At 50.8% G+C, this 19,080-nt stretch overlaps 1 protein-coding gene across 12 annotated transcripts in view; it reads right to left on the minus strand.

The window, feature by feature from the left end:
* The window catches only part of EP400 (E1A binding protein p400), a 116,712-nt gene that overhangs the window by 54,614 nt on the left and 43,018 nt on the right, over nt 1-19,080 (minus strand). For all 12 annotated transcript variants that reach the window (XM_062182062.1, XM_062182060.1, XM_062182065.1 and 9 more), the window contains 9 exons: nt 18,414-18,503; nt 14,397-14,504; nt 13,371-13,561; nt 11,026-11,203; nt 6,750-6,886; nt 4,168-4,337; nt 3,705-3,879; nt 3,457-3,593; nt 715-901 (listed from right to left, as the gene is read on the minus strand). In XM_062182062.1, the coding sequence (XP_062038046.1) occupies nt 715-901; nt 3,457-3,593; nt 3,705-3,879; nt 4,168-4,337; nt 6,750-6,886; nt 11,026-11,203; nt 13,371-13,561; nt 14,397-14,504; nt 18,414-18,503 (1,373 nt within the window). The remainder of the gene's footprint in view (nt 1-714; nt 902-3,456; nt 3,594-3,704; nt 3,880-4,167; nt 4,338-6,749; nt 6,887-11,025; nt 11,204-13,370; nt 13,562-14,396; nt 14,505-18,413; nt 18,504-19,080) is intronic.

Here is a 19,080-nt window from a genome sequence, read left to right on the forward strand (position 1 = left end):
ACCACAACGTCAGCCCCAATTTCATACCTTTTAAAGGCTGCATGATGTTCTATTGTAAGGAGAGCCTGTGCTGTATCCATTCATTTGGGCTGCTCTCCCCCCTTCTTTGTAAGCTTGTTTGAAAGGAAGACAGACAGAGCTTCTGCTCACTGCTTTGCTCCCAAATGCTCACAACAGCGGGAGCTAGGCCAGGCCAAAGCCAGCAACTCCAGCAGGTCTCCATGTGGGTGGCAAGAACCCAAGTCCTGGGGCCATCATCTGCTGCCTTCCAGGCAATTAGCAGGAAACTGGACTGGAAGTATGGAGGTGGGACTTTTTAAATGTTTTTAAGACATTTTATTTATTTATTTATTTATTTATTTCAAGGGGAGAGTGGCAGAGATACGGAGTTCTCACTTACAATAATTTTACTCATTTTTCTTAATATTTGCTATTACTGCACAGGAAGTGGCTGAGTTTATAATTTTATTTTGCATTTGGTGTCTCCTCTGTGCCAGTGCAGTGTGGCTCTGACCCTCAGCAGCGCTCAGAAGCTGGCCTCTGAATCCACCACCTGGGGCAAGTGTACCTGAAATGTGGCTCAACACGCCAAGTGTCAGATCTCCAAAAGCAGAATGGGAGTTAGCTGGAAACCATCTCCAAGAATTGCTTTCTCTATAATCTGCCTGGAAAAGCCCTCAAGCAGTGATTCAACCTTCTGCACTCTCCACTTACCTTCCAGAAATCTCTGTCCAGTGCCTTTAGAATCAGAGAGGCCAAGCAATACTGCAGAGGCCCTGCCACGTAGGAGGCGTGAGGCAGCCGGGGCTCCACCAGTCCTGGGTGGTTGCAGATGCGCTGCAGCCGCATCAGGACGCTCAGGACACTGACAAAGTGCCCGCTCTTCAGGGCCTCTTGAGTTCTGCACGGGGAAGATCATGAAGCATTTCCATCTGAGTGGCAGGCAGAGACACCGACCGACCACCCAGGCTCCTCACAGGCTGCAGCCTGATTCCACACGCACAGAGCGGTCCATTCTCCTCGGCTTTGGTTAGAAATCAGTTACATGGATCATTCAAGAATTCTCGCTCACATCCCCACCAGCGGCAGGTGACGATGTGACACCTCTGACAGTTTGTTCACTGTCCTGTGAATGAGCAGGGCACAGGAACAAGGGGCTAGCTCATGTCCCCTTCCACAGATGAGCACCCAGTCACAAGTGTGATGAGTGTGCTGAAGGACAAGTGGAAGCAACTGAGTGTACTCTTTTATGTTTTTTGTTTGTTTCTTTGTTTAAATTATCTGTTTGTTTATTTGAAAGACAGAGCTTGAATTCCCTGGTTCATTTCCCAAATGCCTGCAACAGCCAGGACTGGGTAGATGTCGAATCCAGGAGCCAGGAATTTGATTTCAGTTTCCCATATGGGTGGCAAGGACCCCACTACTTGGGCCACCATCTGCTCCCTCCTGGGGTATGCATTAGCAGGAAGCTGGAGGCAGAAGCAGAGCCAGCACACCTACCAGGCACTGTGCTGTGAGATGTGGTACCCACACAGCACTTCACCTCTGTGTCAAATGCCTGCCCTTTGAAGGACAGGTAGAATCTGCTGAGGAAGGGGCAGAATGAGCCCCCAGGGAGAGTCTTCCTGCCTGTGCTCACAGGGGAGTGCACAGTCCAAGCAACAGGTGAGCAGGCCAGGCTGTGCCTGTTGCAGGACAGCGTCTGCAAAGGCAGACAGATGGACAGACCCACAACTCACACTGGGACAGGTCTCTATGGGCAATAGAGGGGACTTGGGTGAGCCACTAGGCCACCAGGGTAAGCACAGTGCACCTCATGTCCCAGATAGGAATGAGGGGACTGGTCTGACAGATGTGGAAAAAGGGAAGGAGTGGGCAGAGCCTTGCTAGGTTTCCAACCCAAACATGTGGCTGGACGTGTAATCAGTGACCAGCCCAAGGCAGGAAGACCTGGAAGAGAGCCAGGCTGGGAAGAACCAGCACGGGCCGAGTTTGGATATGCAGAATCGAGGTACTTAAGGGGCCTAGCAGGTGCAGAAGCAACTGTGAAGAGTCAGCAGAAGGGAGTCTAATGAGACACAGACCACGAAGAGCCAGTATGGGATCTCTGGAAACCCAGCACTTGCAAGTCACCCTCAGTACAGCCAGCATGCAGTCACTAGAACAGAGCCACACTGCACAGGCCAAGAAGAATGGGGACTGAGGAAGTGACAGCAGAGACAGCACCTGCACGGCCCTGCAGAGCAGACAGAGGTGCAGGGGAAAGGAAAAGGGAGGGCTTCGAATGTCTCTGTGAGGCTGGCACAAAGGACACGGTTTAGAGAACAGCTAGAAATACAGGAAAGAAGAAGGCTCCAGAGAAGGCAGGGGACTCGGTGCCCTGTGTGGGGACCGTAACAGAAAGTCAGCTCCTGACAGAGACAGGAAGGACAGCACCCTGTGGCTCTCAAGAGGGAGGAAATGAGCTCCATGTGAGCTGTCAGAGTGTGGGCAGGGGCTCCAAGTTCAGCAAGTGTGGCACGGTCACCGCACAGGACTGGAGATCCATCCAGGACCTGAGACTGGCTGCACCCTTTCCTGCAGTCAACGTGCTGACAGATGGGGCTGCAACATGTGCAGAGCGAGTGCATGGACGCTTAACTGTGCAGGTTCAGGGAGGAGGAAAACACACAAAGACAAGACAGGTTCTTACTGGGCTGTGGTCAGGAAGCAAATGCCACAGAACCAGCCTAAGGCCATATGAGATCTGCTCTTGGCCTGCAGGCCCCAGCGCCATACAGTATGACTTAAGTATGAGCATCTGTGCCCTGGGCTCACTCACAGGAGAGCCACACCCAGACCCCCTGAGCTTGGTCTGTGCATGCACTGGGAGGCGACGAAGGTACCCAAAGGGCAAGGGGACCCACACGACCTTTCCTTCCCCAAGGGGCTGAACCTGGCTGCTAAAGGAACTGCAATTCCTCTCCACTCAAACTTGCTCCTCATCAAGTAAAAGTGGTGTTTCCAACCTGATGGCAGAGTCCAGCGTTCCATCAAGATGTATACCCTGAGGGCTCAGCAACAGGGCAGTCTCCTATGCCCATGCACATGGTTTCTACAACGTCCAGCAATGTCTGTCATAACCACTTGGCTGTCCACTTCTTCTGCTTTTAATTAAATGCTAAGATGACCACTGCACTCCTAGGGCAGTCTGTCAAGGACTGCCTCAGAAATCCCATGATCATTGTGTGTACTCACCGTATAGCCTACAGTTCCAACAAGAGGCCTAGAACACACTGACTGACAGCAGAACCAGACACACCGCCTGCCAACCTCTCACACAGCTGCTGCAGTGAGCCCAGGGGGAGTGGAGACATCTGCCAGATGCAGAGCCCAGGACCCCAGCAAGGAGCACCTTCCACTGAGGCTGCAGAGAGGGTCTGAGGGTGAGCGAGGCAGGCACCAGTCTTTACCTACCCAGGCTGCAGGATGACGTCCTCGTACAAGGCCTTCTGCCGGTTGGAGAGGCGGCACTTCAAAACATGCTCATATTTCTTTGTCAGTTGCTTTTCCACATCTCTTTTAGTTCTCCTCAAAATAAATGGCTGTGTCACCTGGAAAACCAGATACCCACCGATTGTTTTCTTTCCAAAAAATGATGCCGTAAGACATTTGCAACAAGGCACATGAATTTTACTAAGTAAAAAGCATAAAGCCATACATACCCTGTGTAGCCTTATGACCACTTTATGGTAGTAGTCCTGGTTCTCGTCACTGGGAGTTTTCAGAGGGAAGCTCATGTAGGGCCTGGAGATGCCAGGGATGAGGAAGTGCACCATGGTCCAGAGCTCCAAGAAGGTGTTGTGCAGTGGCGCATCGAGCAGAAGCAGGCGCTGCTGACTGCAAACAGCAAAGACCACAGCGAAACCCACAACACATAAGGTTGGTCAGAGACTGTTTCTCTGGCCATGTCTGGGAAAAGGGATGAAGAAACGGACCAGCCCCAGGGAGCTGCCGGGTCTCTCTGCCCTGCGCACCATGCTAAAGTGAGGTGTCATTCTTGGTAGCTGGAAGGCAACTCATGTATTTATCTGCAATAACCTCACTTCCCCCAGGAGCACCCTCATGTCAACCACAAAGGACATGCAGCCACGTGCAAACAGCACACAACGCCAGTGCGGGACAGACCTCTGCAGGGTGAAGACGGCCTCCCAGTGCCTCTCGGTCATGCCCTTCACACGCTGCATCTCGTCGATGACGAGGCACTTCCAGCTCACTCGGGAGAAGGAGGCATAGCCCCTGAAGAACTGCTTGTAGGACGTGATGCAGATGTGGAAGCTGTTGGGCTCGGCCCACTCCTGTGGCACAGACAGGAGACCCCACGGTCTTCTCACGCCTGTGTCTTTGCAATCATCATCACAACATACTAGCATGACTTTCACCATGAAGTTACACTGTTCCCACTTAGAACAATTTTACTTAGTTCTTGCTATCACTGCAGAGAAAACGGCAGAGTTTCCGTTTCTATCCTTTCCTCTAGGAGGCTAAAGCTCTTCTGTGGACAAATTAAGAAGCTGTTCTGCAGGCACCAACAGTCATCGATTGAAAAACGGTGAGCACAAGCAGGGCCCAGAAGGGAACAAGCTTTACGGCATAAAATCAGAACAGGGCTTTATTCAGGGGACAAACACATCTATGCCGCAACTTCCAACAACAGAGAAACAGCTGGAGATGGTGTTGCGGGCCAGATGTGTCCTCTGCCCCTCCCCTCACGGAGGACACAGCAGGAGGCACCACCCTGGGAGCAGAACAAGCTGAGCTCTCACTAGGCACTGAGCCATAGGCACCTTGGCCTGGAACTACCCAGCCTGCAACAGTGAATAAACCACTCATTCTAGGCAGCTTCAACAAGCATCCATCCAGGAAGACAAAACACACTGCAAGTACTCGATCTTTTAGTAAACACTACAAGACACAATAATGTCCAAGCCAGAATTTTATGTTCAATGAAAAACTGTGCTCAAGATACTTTAACACAGGACCCTGTACCAGACAGTGTTGGACAGACAAAAGGAATAAGTCCAAATGTGTCCCAGAAGCTTATCTGTATGATACAAAAAAAATTTTTTTTGACAGAGACAGTGAGAGAGAGAGACAGAGAGAAAGGTCTTTCTTCTGTTGGTTCACTCCCCAAATGGCCGCTACAGCCAGCGCTGTGCTGATCTGAAGCCAGGAGCCAGGTGCTTCCTCCTGGTCTCCCATGCGGGTGCAGGGCCCAAGCACTTGGACCATCCTCCACTGCCTTCCCGGGCCACAGCAGAGAGCTAGACTGGAAGAGGAACAACCAGGACAGAACCAGCACCCCGACTGGGACTAGAACCCGGTGTGCCAGCGCCGCAGGTGGAAGATTAGCCTAGTGAGCCGTGGCGCCGGCCGATACAAATATTCTTAATATACATCTCCATAAAAATTATTTCATAGATTTATGATTCAGGACTCAGGGTGCGCTACACTTCTCATTTACACTTGTGACAATCAGTGGGGCCTTGGTAGAAAACCACTACAGTTCCCAAGTGACACCTCTGTCCTGAGGGGAACACCTCGCTCCCTGGGAAGGAAAACGGAGCCTGCGTGCAGCTGGGTCTGTGTGTGTGCATGTGTGTGTATGTGCACACACAGCTGTCCTCACAGGGGACAACAGGGCTCATGGCCATAATCTACGCTGTCAAAGGGTTCAAAATCCACAACCTGCAGGTTTGGTTTTTTACCAGCCAGTGACCTGGGAGCTGGCACTCTGCACTCTGCCTGCATCCTGTATCAGAGTACCTGGATTTGCTGGCTGATCTCAGCTTCCCGCTAACACACCTGAGAGGCAGGAGGTAATGGCTTGAGTCTCTGCCACCAGGTGGGAGACCTGGATTAAGGTCCAGCTCCCAGCTTCATCCCAGCCCAACTGCAGACATTTGGAGAGTGAACTAGGGGAGAGAAGAAGCCTCTCGAACAAATTAATTTTTAAAATTCCTTTTTTCAATTTATGAGAGGGTATGGCATTGTGGGACAGTGGGCTAAGTTGCCACCTGGGACTCCAGCATCCCATATGAGCACCAGTTCAAGTCCTGGCTGTTCCACTTCCGATCCAGCTCCCTACTGTGCCTGGGAAAGCAGCAGAAGACGGCTCAAGTGCTTGGGTCCCTGCCACCCACATGGAGAACAGGATGGAGTTCCCAGCTCCTGGTTTCAGCCTGGCCCAGCCCTGGCCATTGCAGCCATTTGCAGAGTGAACCAGAAGACGAAGATCAATCTTTCTCTGTCTTTCTGTAAAACTCTGCCTTTCAAATAAGTAAAACAAACCTTTAAAAAGTAAATGAATAGCCATTTTTTAAAACTTTATTTATTTATTTTATTTGAAAAGCAGAGAGATCAACAGAGACAGGGAAAGATACTATACCTACCAGACTGGTTCACTCCGCAAATTCCTACAACAGCTGGGTCTGGGTCAAGCCTAAGTCAGGAGCCAGGAACTCAAACCAGGTCTCCCATGTGGGAGGTAGGGACCCAACTACCTAAGCCATTATTGCTGTCTCCCGGGGTACACATTAGCATGAGGCTGGCAACAGAAGCAGAGCCAGGACTTGAACCCAATATGGGACGCAGGCTTCCTGAGCAGTGTCATAACCGCTCCACCAAATGCCCACCCCCACATTTTTTTTAATAAAAAAATAAACACACCTTCACATTTTGAAATATGTCTTCTTAAAAAAAAACAATACCTGTCTCTTTGCTTTGAGTTCTCTGTGGCTGCCAATCCAGGAGAGGGTTTTGAGCCCAGGACACCAGCGTTTCAATTCAAGTTCCCATTTAAGCACGTTATGGCTCCTCACAACCACAAGATGGGGGCCCCAATTACCTACAAAGGAAAATAAGACACAAACCCCCAAACAAGATCACTGGCCAAACCAGGCACCCGGCACCACTTCTCCATGTAATAACCCACACTCAACTGAGGCAGACTTCGGAGGAACAGGGTCCTCCCTGGCAACATCTGTGCTGCCACAGATGGGAATCCTGCCCCTGAGCAGGTGCTGCCCAAGCGACGATGGATCAACAGCCACTGAATACGCCCAGCATCTGTTCAAGCCCTGGGTGAACACCTACCTTGAGCCTGTTCCTGCTTAGAAATTGAAGACAGCACACAGAGCTAGCACTGAGACTACAGCGCCCCACCCTGAGACCCCAAGGCCAGGGTTCTGCGCCTGCAGCGCCCTCCCACAAGCTGGTACATGAGCCTGAAGGCACAATCCACACTCGTGCCCAACCACTCATCACAATATCCAAACCACCTGAGATGAGCAGTTTCTGTTCCATCCTTCAGAAAAATAAGGATTCTTAAAAGTTATCAGACTACAGACCAGCAGGCTTCAGCCCTAATGTTATAAATAAAATATAAACCTAAGTTAAACACAGAAATGGGAGACTTCAAAAAAAATCTGCAGTGCACATATCTACTGCAAACGTGCAAAGTACTGCCTGACTCTGATGAAGGAGCCACCGACAGAAAATGGAGAAAGGACAGGGACAGCAAGTTCACAGGAAAACACCAAGAGGAAGATAAACTGTAAGACACAGCCTCACAGCAGGGAAATGCACAAACTGAAAGCAAGATTGGAGGAAGAGTACAAGGCTGTGCTCAGGATGGAAGAGCTGTCTGTCCAGGCATGTCGGCGAGGGGTGGGAGGACTGGGCAGGACACACGTGGGCTGTCCTGCAAAATCACCTGGGAGGGAAGCAAGTGGCAAGGGAGATGGCATGTTTCCTGTAAAATTCAAAAAGGGGGTCCAGTGCTGTGACACAGCAGGGTAAGCTGTTGCTTACGATGCTGGCATCCCATGTCAGAGCACTGGTTAAGTGTCTCTGCTGCTCCATTTCCAATACAGCATGCTGGTAATGCGCCTGGAAAGGCAGCAGATGGCCCAGATACCTGGGTCCTCACCTCCCACATGGGAGACCAGGATGTGGCTGCTGGCTCCTGGCTTTGGCCTGGACCAGCCCTAACCACTGCAGCTATTTCAGAAGTGAACTAGCAGATAGAGCATGTCTCTTTCAAATAAGTAAATCTTTAAAAAAAAAAAAAAAAGTGAAGGGGCTGGCATTGTGGTGTAGCGTGTAAAGCCACTGCCCACAAAGCTAACATCCCGTACAGGTGCCAGCTTGTGTGCTGGCTGCTCCACTTCTGGTCCAACTCCCTATTAATGACCAGAGAAAAGCAGCAGAAGATGGCCCAAGTGCTTGGGTCCCTGCACCCCTGTGGGAGACCCAGATGAATCTCCTAGCTCCTGGCTTCAGCCTAGTTCTTGTGGCCATCTGGGGAGTTAATCACGAATGAAGATCTCTCTGTCTCTCCTCCTCTCTCTGTAAGTAATTCTTTCAAATAAATAAATCTTTAATAATAATTATAAAGGTAAACAATGAAAAAATGGTGAATTTGTGAGCAATTTTTGTTTTTTGTGAGCTTAATCAACATTTATTCCCTAATCTCAAATGATAAACCTAGTGAACTCCTGTGGTTTTCTGGGTAACCATGGACGAGGAACCCAAGAGGCTGTGGAGAACCAGTGGATGCAAGCCCAGCTGAGAGCCTGTCCCAGCCCCACCTCTCACAGACCCTGGCACTCTGGAGTCACAGTCTCTGATACAGGCCTGCATCAGCTCTCCCTCACGCCTCTGAGAGCCTGTCCCAGCCCCACCTCTCACAGACCCTGGCACTCTGGAGTCACAGTCTCTGATACAGGCCTGCATCAGCTCTCCCTCACACCTCTGAGAGCCTGTCCCAGCCCCAGCTCTCACAGACCCTGGCACTCTGGAGTCACAGTCTCTGATACAGGCCTGCATCAACTCTCCCTCACACCTCTGATGCTTCCACCTGGCAGGCCTCTTGCTCTCTCTGGCTGCCATACCAGCTATGGTGCTGCTCCTGACACGAGACAGGGTCCAGGGCTCCAGGGCTCCCCACATGCTGGGCTCCTCCTCCCACACAGACACTACTCTCACCCTTTTCTGGGCCCTCACCAGGTTTGCTGTTGCCTTAGACCTGTGGCTTCCTGGGGGCAGGCCCTCCTCTGATCACTGCCTTGCATGCAAAGCCTGCTGAGGCAGCCCCCGGAGAAGGATCCAAGGAATGAATGAATAAGCACGTGTTTGTTCAGTTAATAAACATCTCCCTAGTTTAATTTAGAAGTTCAGACTACTTCCAATTTTTTGTGGTTGTCAGATCCCTCCAACCCAACTGTATTTGATAATTCTCGTTTTCAGATATCCATGGTCAACAGTTTGAAAATACAGGGTAAAAATATAGGGGCTGACATTGTGGCCTAGCAGGTAAAGCCACAACATGGCATCCCATATGGGCACTGGTTCGAGTTCTGGCTGCTCTACTTCCCATTCAGCTCCCTGCCATTGCACCTGGGAAAGCAGCAGCAGATGGCCCAAGTCCTTGGGCCCCTGCACCCACACAGGGGATCAGAAAAAGCTCCTGGCTCCTGGCTTCAGTTTGGTCCTGCCCTGGCTGTTATGGTCACTTGGGAAGTGAACCAGAGATGGAAGGTATCTCTGTCTCTTTCTCATGTGGTCATCTCTGTGTCCAGTACACGCACGTCTATCACAGGCAGCCGTCTCGGTTTTCAGACTGCCCAGCGCTTGTATTCAAGGAGCCCTTACTTTATGAACACCGGCCCCCACGTGCCACAGCCATGATGCTGGTGACCCAGACTTCCCCATGCTGCTTCCTTCAGGGGGACGATGAGGGTCCTGGGCTTGGGAAAAGGCATAGCGTAGGCAGGGCTGGATGCTGTTTAGTAGGGAACCACAGGGCTCTGAGTCGGGCACCACACAGTCCTGAGCCCAAAGCAGGCAACAACAGTACAAACACAGTGAACAGACCAACACCTTCTTCATCTAACAAAGCAGTGAGACCAGCTGGCTGCTCCATCTTGAAGTAACTATGCAGTATCCCATTAGATACTGAACCTCTGAGTTAAAAACAGAGCCCAGATGCTGCTCCGCTAGGATGACTGGGCTCCTGAGAACCTAGGGCACGGGTCACTTCATGAGGATGCTGTGGTGCCTTGAGAAGTGACCAGAAGGGACATCCAGCTGACTCGGCAGCTGAAGATCCCCCCACTTCCACTTCCATACGTGCAGCAACTGTAGCATGGTGCTCCAAGTCCACTGCACCACTTGCATCTATGCCACCCACCAGTGGGGCTGACCTCACCACTCAGATGTGGCCACCCTTCCCGCGAGAACACAAACGGGAAGAGGATGGTGTCAGTCCTCTCTCCTCTGCCTTAAGTCTGTATCTAAACAATTCACCCTAAGGTGCGTCCTGAGCACTTCTGCTGCCACAGGAACAATGTGAGACCTGTCCTGTGTCAGGAGGCTCAGGCACATCCTCCTCTGCAACTGGCTGGCACCGCACACAGCCACCTAACCCGAGGCCAGCAACGCACAGGCCGTGGATGGGAAGCCAGAGGGCTACACAAGCTATGTGCCAGTTGTGTGGCAAGAAGTGAGGAGCCAAGCATGGCTGGAAGGGCACAGACTGCAGGAGCAGTTGAGCCCGTGCAGGACACCCAGATCAGAAATGCTGCCCCAGAGAAGCAAAACCCATTCGGAGTCAAGAGAAGACGTATAGATTACAGCACTAGGAAATCAGATGAGCTTAGATGGGCAGCCAGGACCGCAGAGACAGCACAGTTCATGCCCGCTGAGCAACAGCAGGGAGCTGAACTGCCGGCTTTGCTGCCCTCAGAGCAAGACAACGTCTGACATCTGGGGCTCAGCCACAGCCTGCTAGGAATCTGGGCCACACTCGACTCTGAAACAGCTGGGAACAAGCTGTCTGCTTGCTCACAGAAATACTCTGAGCCATACCCTGCTGAGGCCACAGGACAGGCACAACGCTGACAACAGGGCCACGTCCTCACCCTCAGGATCAGCACCTCAGCCTACTGCCAAGCTAAGATGACCTAAGAATCAACAAACTCTTACCTTCATTGCAAGCCAGGTGAGCAAAAAAAGCAATGATCTGCACTGTTTTACCAAGCCCAGCTTCATCTGCCAATATGCCATTGAGGTTCTTCCGGTAGAGCTTTGCCAGCCAGTCCAGGCCGATCTGCTGGTAGTCTCTGAGAGCCCCATACAAGAGAGCCGGGGCGCTGAACTTCACCTGGAGACACAGCAGGCCAAAGAATGACGTGTTGTAACAATCTTCCAAACCTTTTCTCGGAACTGAAAGAAAACCAGTTCCATGCAGGCCAGCACTGCGGTGCAGCTGACAACACCACCCCATATTAAAGTGCTGGTCTGAGTCCTGGCTACTCTTCTTCCAATCCAGTCTCCGGAAGATGGCCCAAGTACTTGGGTCCCTTCCACCCGCTTGGGAGATCCAGATGAAGTCCCTAACTCCTGGCTTTGGTCTGGCCAAGACCTGACTGTTGAAGCTATTTGGGGAATGAACCAGTGGATGGAAAATCTGTCTCTGTCTCTCTCTCAGTTGGCTCTGTCTTTCAAAAAAAGGGTAGGGCAAGTGGTACTATGGCATAGTGGGTAAGACTACAACCTGCAGTGCCTGCATCCCATATGGGCGCCAGTTCCAAACCAAGCTGCTCCATTTCCAATCCAGCTCTCTGCTATGGCCTGGGAAAGCAGCAGAAAATGGTCCAAGTCCTTGGGCCTCTATACTCACATGGGACATCTGGAAGAAGCCCCTGGCTTCAGATTGGCCCACCTCCAGCTGCTGTGGTCAGTTGGAGAGTGAACCAGAGGACGGAAGACTTTCTCTCTCTTCCATCCCTGCCTCTCTGTAACTCTGCCTTTCAAAATAAATAATTCTTTAAAAAAAAAAGCCCATGATAGAGGTCAATGTTGTGAACCAGCAGCCCATATCAGAGTGCCAACTGGAGTCCCAGTTTTTCCATTTCCTATCCATTCCTGCGAATGCTCCTGGGAAGGTAGCATAAGACAGTCCAAGAACCTGGGTCCCTGCCACTCAAGTGGGAGACCTGGTTTCAGCCTGGCCACTGCAGCCGCTGGGGGAGGGAGAGAGGGTCATGAGTAAACCAGTGGATGGAAGATCCGTCTCTGCCTTTCAAATAAGATTTTATATACATATTTTTATAGATTTATTTATTTTTTAAAAGATTTTATTATTTATTTATTGGAAAGTCAGAGTTATACAGGGAGAGGAGAGTGAGAGGTCCTCCATCTGATGGTTCACTCTCCAACTGGCCACAATGGCCAGAGCTGCACTGATCCAAAGCCAGGAGCCAGGAGCTTCTTCTGGGTCTCCCACGTGGGTACCGGGGCCCAAGGACATGGACCATCTTCCATTGCTTTCCCAGGCCATAGCAGAGAACTGGATTGGAAGTGGAGCAGCCAGGGCTCGAACCAGTGCCCATATGGGATGCCAGCGCTTCAGGCCAGGGCATTAACTGCTGCACCACAGCGCTGGCCCCTATATATTTATTTATTTAAAAGTCAGAGTTAGTTAAGAGTTAAGCGTTAAGAGTTAGAGTTAGAGAGAGGCTGGTGCTGTGGCGTAGCAGGTAAAGCTGCGCTGGCATCCCATATGGGTACCGGTTCGTGTCCCAGCTGCTCTACTTCCCACCCAGCTCTTGGCTATGGCCTGGGAAAGTAGTAGAAGATGGTCCAAGTGCTTGGGCCCCTGCACTCATGTGGGAGACCCGGAAGAAGATTCCGGCTCCTGGCTTCAGATTGGCATAGCTCTGGCCGCTGCAGCCATTTGAGAAGTGAACTAGCAAATGGAAGACCTCTCTCTCTTTGCCTCTGCCTCTGCCTCTCTGTAACTCTGCCTTTCAAATAAATAATCTACAAAAGAAAGAAACACAGAGATCTTCCTTCCACTGTTCAGTCTCCAGATGGCTGCAATGGCCAGGGCTGAGGCAGGCCAAAGCCAGGAGTTTCTTTCAGGTCTCCCAGATGGGTGGCAGGGGCCCAAAATACCTGGGTCTTTTCTTTACTCCACTGCTTTTCTCAGACTACTAGCAGGGAGTTGCATAGGAAGTGGAGCAGTGGGGACACGAACTGGTGCCCATAAGGGATGCCGACATTGCAGGCAGCAGCTTTACGTGCCACACCACAACACTAGCCCCTCAAATAAATAATCTTCAGGAGAAAAAAAAAAAAAAAAAAGTTGTATGATGAACCATATTAGGGAGCCACAAGAATGACAGGAAACAGGGAGGGCAGAGCAGGCACTGCTTTTTCTAACATCTTCTATGGTGGAAACAAGGAGCTGGCTAAGCATCAGAGCTGTGCTTGTGACTGGGGTACACACGCACTGCTAAGACCCTGCCCCTTGTCCAGCAGCTCACCGCAGTTGAGACCCGGGCGCTGCCCTTGGGCAGGACAGCCTCGGCCACAGCTGTCACTTCTGCAATGTCTTTTGTGTTTGGCTTCCCAACGTTCATTCTCTCTGCAGCTTTAAACTGATCCATGATGAAAAGTGAGTCTATGAGGACCAGGTCTCTCCGACTTTCCCCCTCACCAGGGTGGTCCTCGGCATCTGCAACAGGGAGACACACAGGTTGGGAGTGCTGCCAGACAGAAGTCTACAGAATCCACATAGCCCCAGCGTAACACGGAGCAGCAGCTGGTTTGCAACCCAACACTATCTGGATAAATGGAAGGGACTCTCTGAAGTCACCAAATCTAGGCCCTTCTGGAAAGCTCTCAGGGTGTAACTGGCGGCACACAGCCTGGTGTTAGGAAGCCTTCTGTGGGATGGGGAATGTCATGGTGGAGACAAGGACAGGTGCTCTGCACGATGAGAGCATTGCAGGCAGAGCTGAGGGCATCTCAGCTGTTGTGGTCTTCCTTTCACCACCGCCCAAACCAGAAAAACTGGAACATCACCCAGATGCGGAAAAGGAGGAGATGGTCAGCCTCTCCCACCCAACCCTACAGCCAGCAGGGGATCAGAAGCGGCCAGGGCCTGGCTGCCAGAGGACCCTCTTCACATGTTTTGGCCCTTGCGCAGCATCTACAAACTACAGGGAAGACAGGCTTTTTAGTATAGTCTGCATCTGTGTATAAAACCTAGTAATAAAACAAACTACTTAGAATTACTGTAGTATTAAACAGAGCACAGCTGGAATAGATGATAAAAATCTAGTCCATAAAGCCATATTTCCCTATTTTTCACAACATAATCAAATACTTTGATAACTGATCAAATTAATAAATAAAAAGCACAGAATCTAATTTTTATTCAATATAAAATTAAATATATATACATATTTCCAATTTCTTCTTTCACAAAAATAAAAGAAAAATGAAGAGATCTTTAGTACTGGCCTCTGTTTCTAGACCTAAATTCTTCAGGAACACCGAAGGCCTACCTTCATCCTCACTCGTCTCGTCACTGTCAGGACTGGGCTGTGGCCACTGGAAACTCGGCAGAAATGCGCCCTCGTACAGCTTCACCAAGTCAGTCAATGGCAGCTCCGCTGAAGGGACAAGGAGAGACCATTATCTACAACTGTCACTCACCTACAAACACCAGGGCCCTAGAAGCCACATGCACACAGGCTGGCACCATCACTCCAAGCGCTGGAGACCACAGTGTTCAGACTTCACTTCCTACATTTTACCAGCTGAGAGTCTCTAACCTAAATATCCAAAATCCACACTACCCAGGATCCACACTGGATTTTCAGATCAGCAATGCTCAACCTCGATTTTTTAAAGCACATTTATTTTTCCTAAAAGTGAAGACTGTATCTTTTTTTATTATTTATTTTTATTTATTTGAGTGGCACAGTTACAGGGAGGGAGGGATGGAGGGGGAGAGACACAGACACAGAGATCTTCCATCTGCTGGTTCTCTCCCCAGATGGCCCCAACAGCCAGTGCTAGGCCAGGCTGAAGCCAGGAGTCAGGAGCTTCTTCTAGGTGTCCCATGTGGGTGCAGAGGCCCAAGGGCTTGGGCCTCGTTCTACTGCGAGAGCGAGAGAGAGGTTTTCCGTCCGCTGGTTCACTCCCCAAATGGTCGCAGTGGCCAGAACTGCGCCGATCCAAAGCCAGAAGCCACGAGCTTCTTCTGGGTCCCCCACGCGAGTGTAGAGGCCCAAGGACTTGGGCCATCTTCTACTGCTTTCCAAGGCCACAGCAGAGAGCTAGATGGGAAGTGGAGCAGCCAGAACTTGAACCAGTGCCCAAATGGGATGCCGGCACTGCAGGCGGCAGCTTTACCCATTATGCCACAGCACCGGCCCCAAATATATATAAATTTTAAAAATGACAGATGAGGAAACCAGAAAACAAATTAAAATGATGATAGATTGAGGCCGGCACAGCGGGTCAAACCACTGCCTGCAATACTGACATCCTCTAAGGGAACTGATTTGTGTCCTGGCTCCTCCACTTCCCATCTAGCTCCATGCTGATGACCTAGGAAAGGCAGCAGAAGATGGCCGAAGAGCTTGGGCCCCTGCTACCCTCATGGGAGATCTGGAAGCTCCTGGCTCTGGGCTTTGGCCTGGTCCAGCACTGGCCATTGGGAGTGAACCGATGAATGGAAGATCTCCTTCTATCTCTCCCTCCTTCTCTATTAACTCTGACATTCAAATAATAAATCTTTTTAAAAAATGGCAATAGATCTAAGCTCAACTAGAATGCACTTCAATTTAACACAAATGTACTAAATGTCAAAAGGGAGCTGTCAGTCAGCAGTACACTTTATAGGAGATGCACTGTAAATGAGAGCACAGGCATTCGGTACAATGGTTGAGCTGCCACACGGAGCACCCACATCCCAACTCCCACATGGTCCAAGTCCTGGCTCCTCTGTGTCTGACCCAGCTTCCTGCTAAGGAGCACCTAGGAGGCAGCAGATGAGGCTCAAATACTTGGGCCCCTGCCATCCACAAGGGAGACCTGCATTGAATTCTGAGCTCTGAGCTTCAACCTGGCCCTGCCCTTGGCTATTGGGACACATCTGGGGAATGAACCAGCAGATGGGAGATCTCTGTCTACCTGTCTTTCAAATAAAATGTAAAAATAAATAAAAATTTTAAATACATAAGGGACTGGCATTGTGGCATAGTGTGTTAAGCTTCCCATGGGGGTGCTAGTTCATGTCTCAGTGGCTCCATTTCCAATCCAAGTCCCTGCTGATGGCCTGGTAAAAGCAGCAGAGTGGCCCAAGTATTTGGGCCCTTGCTACCCATGTGGGAGACCCAGATGAAGCTCCTGGTTTCTGGCTTCCATGTGGCTCAATCCTGACCACTGCAGACATCTAGGGAGTAAACAAGCAGATAGAAAATCTCTCCCTCTGAATCTCCTTCTCTCACTGTAAACTGATTTTCCAATAAATAAAGCAATCCTTTAAAAAAATTAAATAAATAGGCCAGCGCCGCAGCTCACTTGGCCTGCGGCGCCGGCACCCCAGGTTCTAGTCCCGGTTGGGGCGCCGGATTCTGTCCTGGTTGTTCCTCTTCCAGTCCAGCTCTCTGATGTGGCCCGGGAAGGCAGTGGAGGATGGCCCAGTGCTTGGGCCCTGCACCCGCATGGGAGGCCAGGAGAAGCACCTGGCTCCTGGCTTTGGATTGGCACAGCACACCGGCTGCAGCGCGGCGGCCACAGTGGCCATATAGGGGGTGAGCCAACAGAAAGGAAGACCTTTCTCTCTGTCTCTCTCACACTAACTCTGCCTGTAAAAAAAAAAATTAATAAATAAATAAATAAATAAATAAATAGAAGAGCACAGATGGAAGTTAACAGAAACTTTCTCTGGAGCAAACTCCCTCAGTGCCAGGCCTTTAAGAATCCATAATAGGCCGGCGCCGTGGCTCAACAGGCTAATCCTCCGCCTTGCGGCGCCGGCACACCGGGTTCTAGTCCCGGTCGGGGCACCGATCCTGTCCCGGTTGCCCCTCTTCCAGGCCAGCTCTCTGCTGTGGCCAGGGAGTGCAGTGGAGGATGGCCCAAGTGTTTGGGCTCTGCACCCCATGGGAGACCAGGAGAAGCACCTGGCTCCTGCCATCGGAACAGCGCGGTGCGCCGGCCGCAGCGCGCTACCGCAGCGGCCATTGGAGGGTGAACCAACGGCAAAGGAAGACCTTTCTCTCTGTCTTTCACTGTCCACTCTGCCTGTCAAAAAAAAAAAAAAAAAAAAAAAAAAGAATCCATAATAACCCCCCCCCCCAATTTTTTTTTTAAAGATTGATTTATTTATTTGAAAAGTGGAGTTTCAGCGAGGCAGAGGCAGAGGCAGAAGCAGAGAGAGCTCTTCCATCTGCTGTTTCACTCTCCAAATGGCCGCAACAGCCAGAGCTGGGCCAATCTGAAACTAGGAGCCAGGAGTTTCTTCAGTCTCCCATACAGATGCAGGGGCCCAAGCACTTGGGTCATTTTCCGCTGCTTTCCCAGGCCATAGCAGACAGCCAGATCCGAAAAGGAGCAGCCGGGACCTGAACCAGCACCCATATGGGATGCCAGCACTGCAGACAGCAGCTTTTACCTGCTATGCCACAGGGCCAGCCCCAATGACCTGATTCTAATGTGTACTTGAAGCATCCCAACAACAGTCAAGATTCTCCTAAAAAAAAAAAAAAAAAAAAAGAGCAACGTGGAAGAACTTGCCTAACCAAGTATCAAGAACCATTATAAACCTATGGTACTAATACAGAAACTGGTACAAATGAGCCGATCAGTCAGTACCGATCCCGGAAAGCACCAGGTATAAGGAAACTTGGTTTACTGGTGAGGAAAGACAAGCTTTTTCAGAATGGCACTGTACATAACTGTGTCACACAGTTGGAAAGAGCAAAAACATGGAAAGAAACTCCATCAGCAATCACAGAGCCACCAGATGGGTGGACAATGCCCAGCACCTCTGAGACATGAAGCACGGGCAGTCGATCTAAACGAGGCGGCATGGTTCCCAGACAGTGCCGTGCGCTCCCGGCCCACGGCGCTATGCCCAAGCCAGTGCACAGGCACCGCTGCAAGGAGGCTCACAGCAGCGCTGTCTGCAAGGGAGGAACAGGACACTGGCGTCCCTCAGCGGCACAAAAGCAGCAAGCAATGGTTTCACACCACGGCCTGGAGGCCCCTGGGAGAGGGGTGACCGAGTAGAACAAGCCTGACCCTGTTCACCAAAGTCCTCACACGCGCACCCCTGGCTACACTGCTATTCAGAGATGTAAGCAGGTGGTGGGAACAAGAGTCCAGAGAGTGACCCACGTGAACCGTCAGGTGGCCGAGACCTCCCGGGACACCGGCACCAAGGCCACTGCGCTGCCAGCTGTAATGGCACTCGATGTCCTGCGCACTTGGCATCTGACACATACTTTCCATATCTTTTTGTGCCTATTTAAAAGCAAAGCAGTTTTCAGTAAGATCATGAGGCCTACCTTCTTTGGCTAAATTAGAAAGTTCTGTCTGGTGATCGACGGCCCCTTCGTGTGCTTCCTCCTCTGCAATGGTCTCCTCTTCATCCTCCACTGAAATGGGCACCATCAGAGTCAGGGGGCAGGAAAGTCCCTCTGAGCTTTCCAGTTGCTCACCGAACACTACAGGGCTTCAGCACTGTTTTTCCACAGCTACTGAAGAGATTAAAACTGAGCTTTTTAATTCTCAGGTTAAAGTTGGTAAGGATAATTTATTAAATGAGCAAGAAACTGGAAAATGTGCTTTCCCTCTCATTTCAAGCTATGAATTACAGTCCTGGGTTTTCAACACACAACAGATCTCAAAGCACGCGGAGCAATGTCCCCCTTTCTGTATAGCTGCTGAGGTCCCCGTAGGGAACCCACACGCAGCCATCCAGGGTCACCGTGGACATGACCCCAATCTGACACATCTACTCTGAGCCCCAGGGCCTGTGCCTTCTGAGTGGAAGCCCCACATCTTGCAGATACACCTGCATTTCCAAACTCACAAAAGACACCTACCTCTGTGATGCTCCAAAAAACCTGCATAGGATGCTAGGGATCCTGAAGAACTCTCTGTGCACTTGGGATGTCTGGATGGACACAGAGGTGCACACCCCCCAACAAGGCCCCCCCCACAGCACCAAGT

The sequence above is a fragment of the Lepus europaeus genome, chromosome 23 (genome assembly GCF_033115175.1).
Source record: "Lepus europaeus isolate LE1 chromosome 23, mLepTim1.pri, whole genome shotgun sequence".
Lineage (NCBI taxonomy): Eukaryota > Metazoa > Chordata > Mammalia > Lagomorpha > Leporidae > Lepus > Lepus europaeus.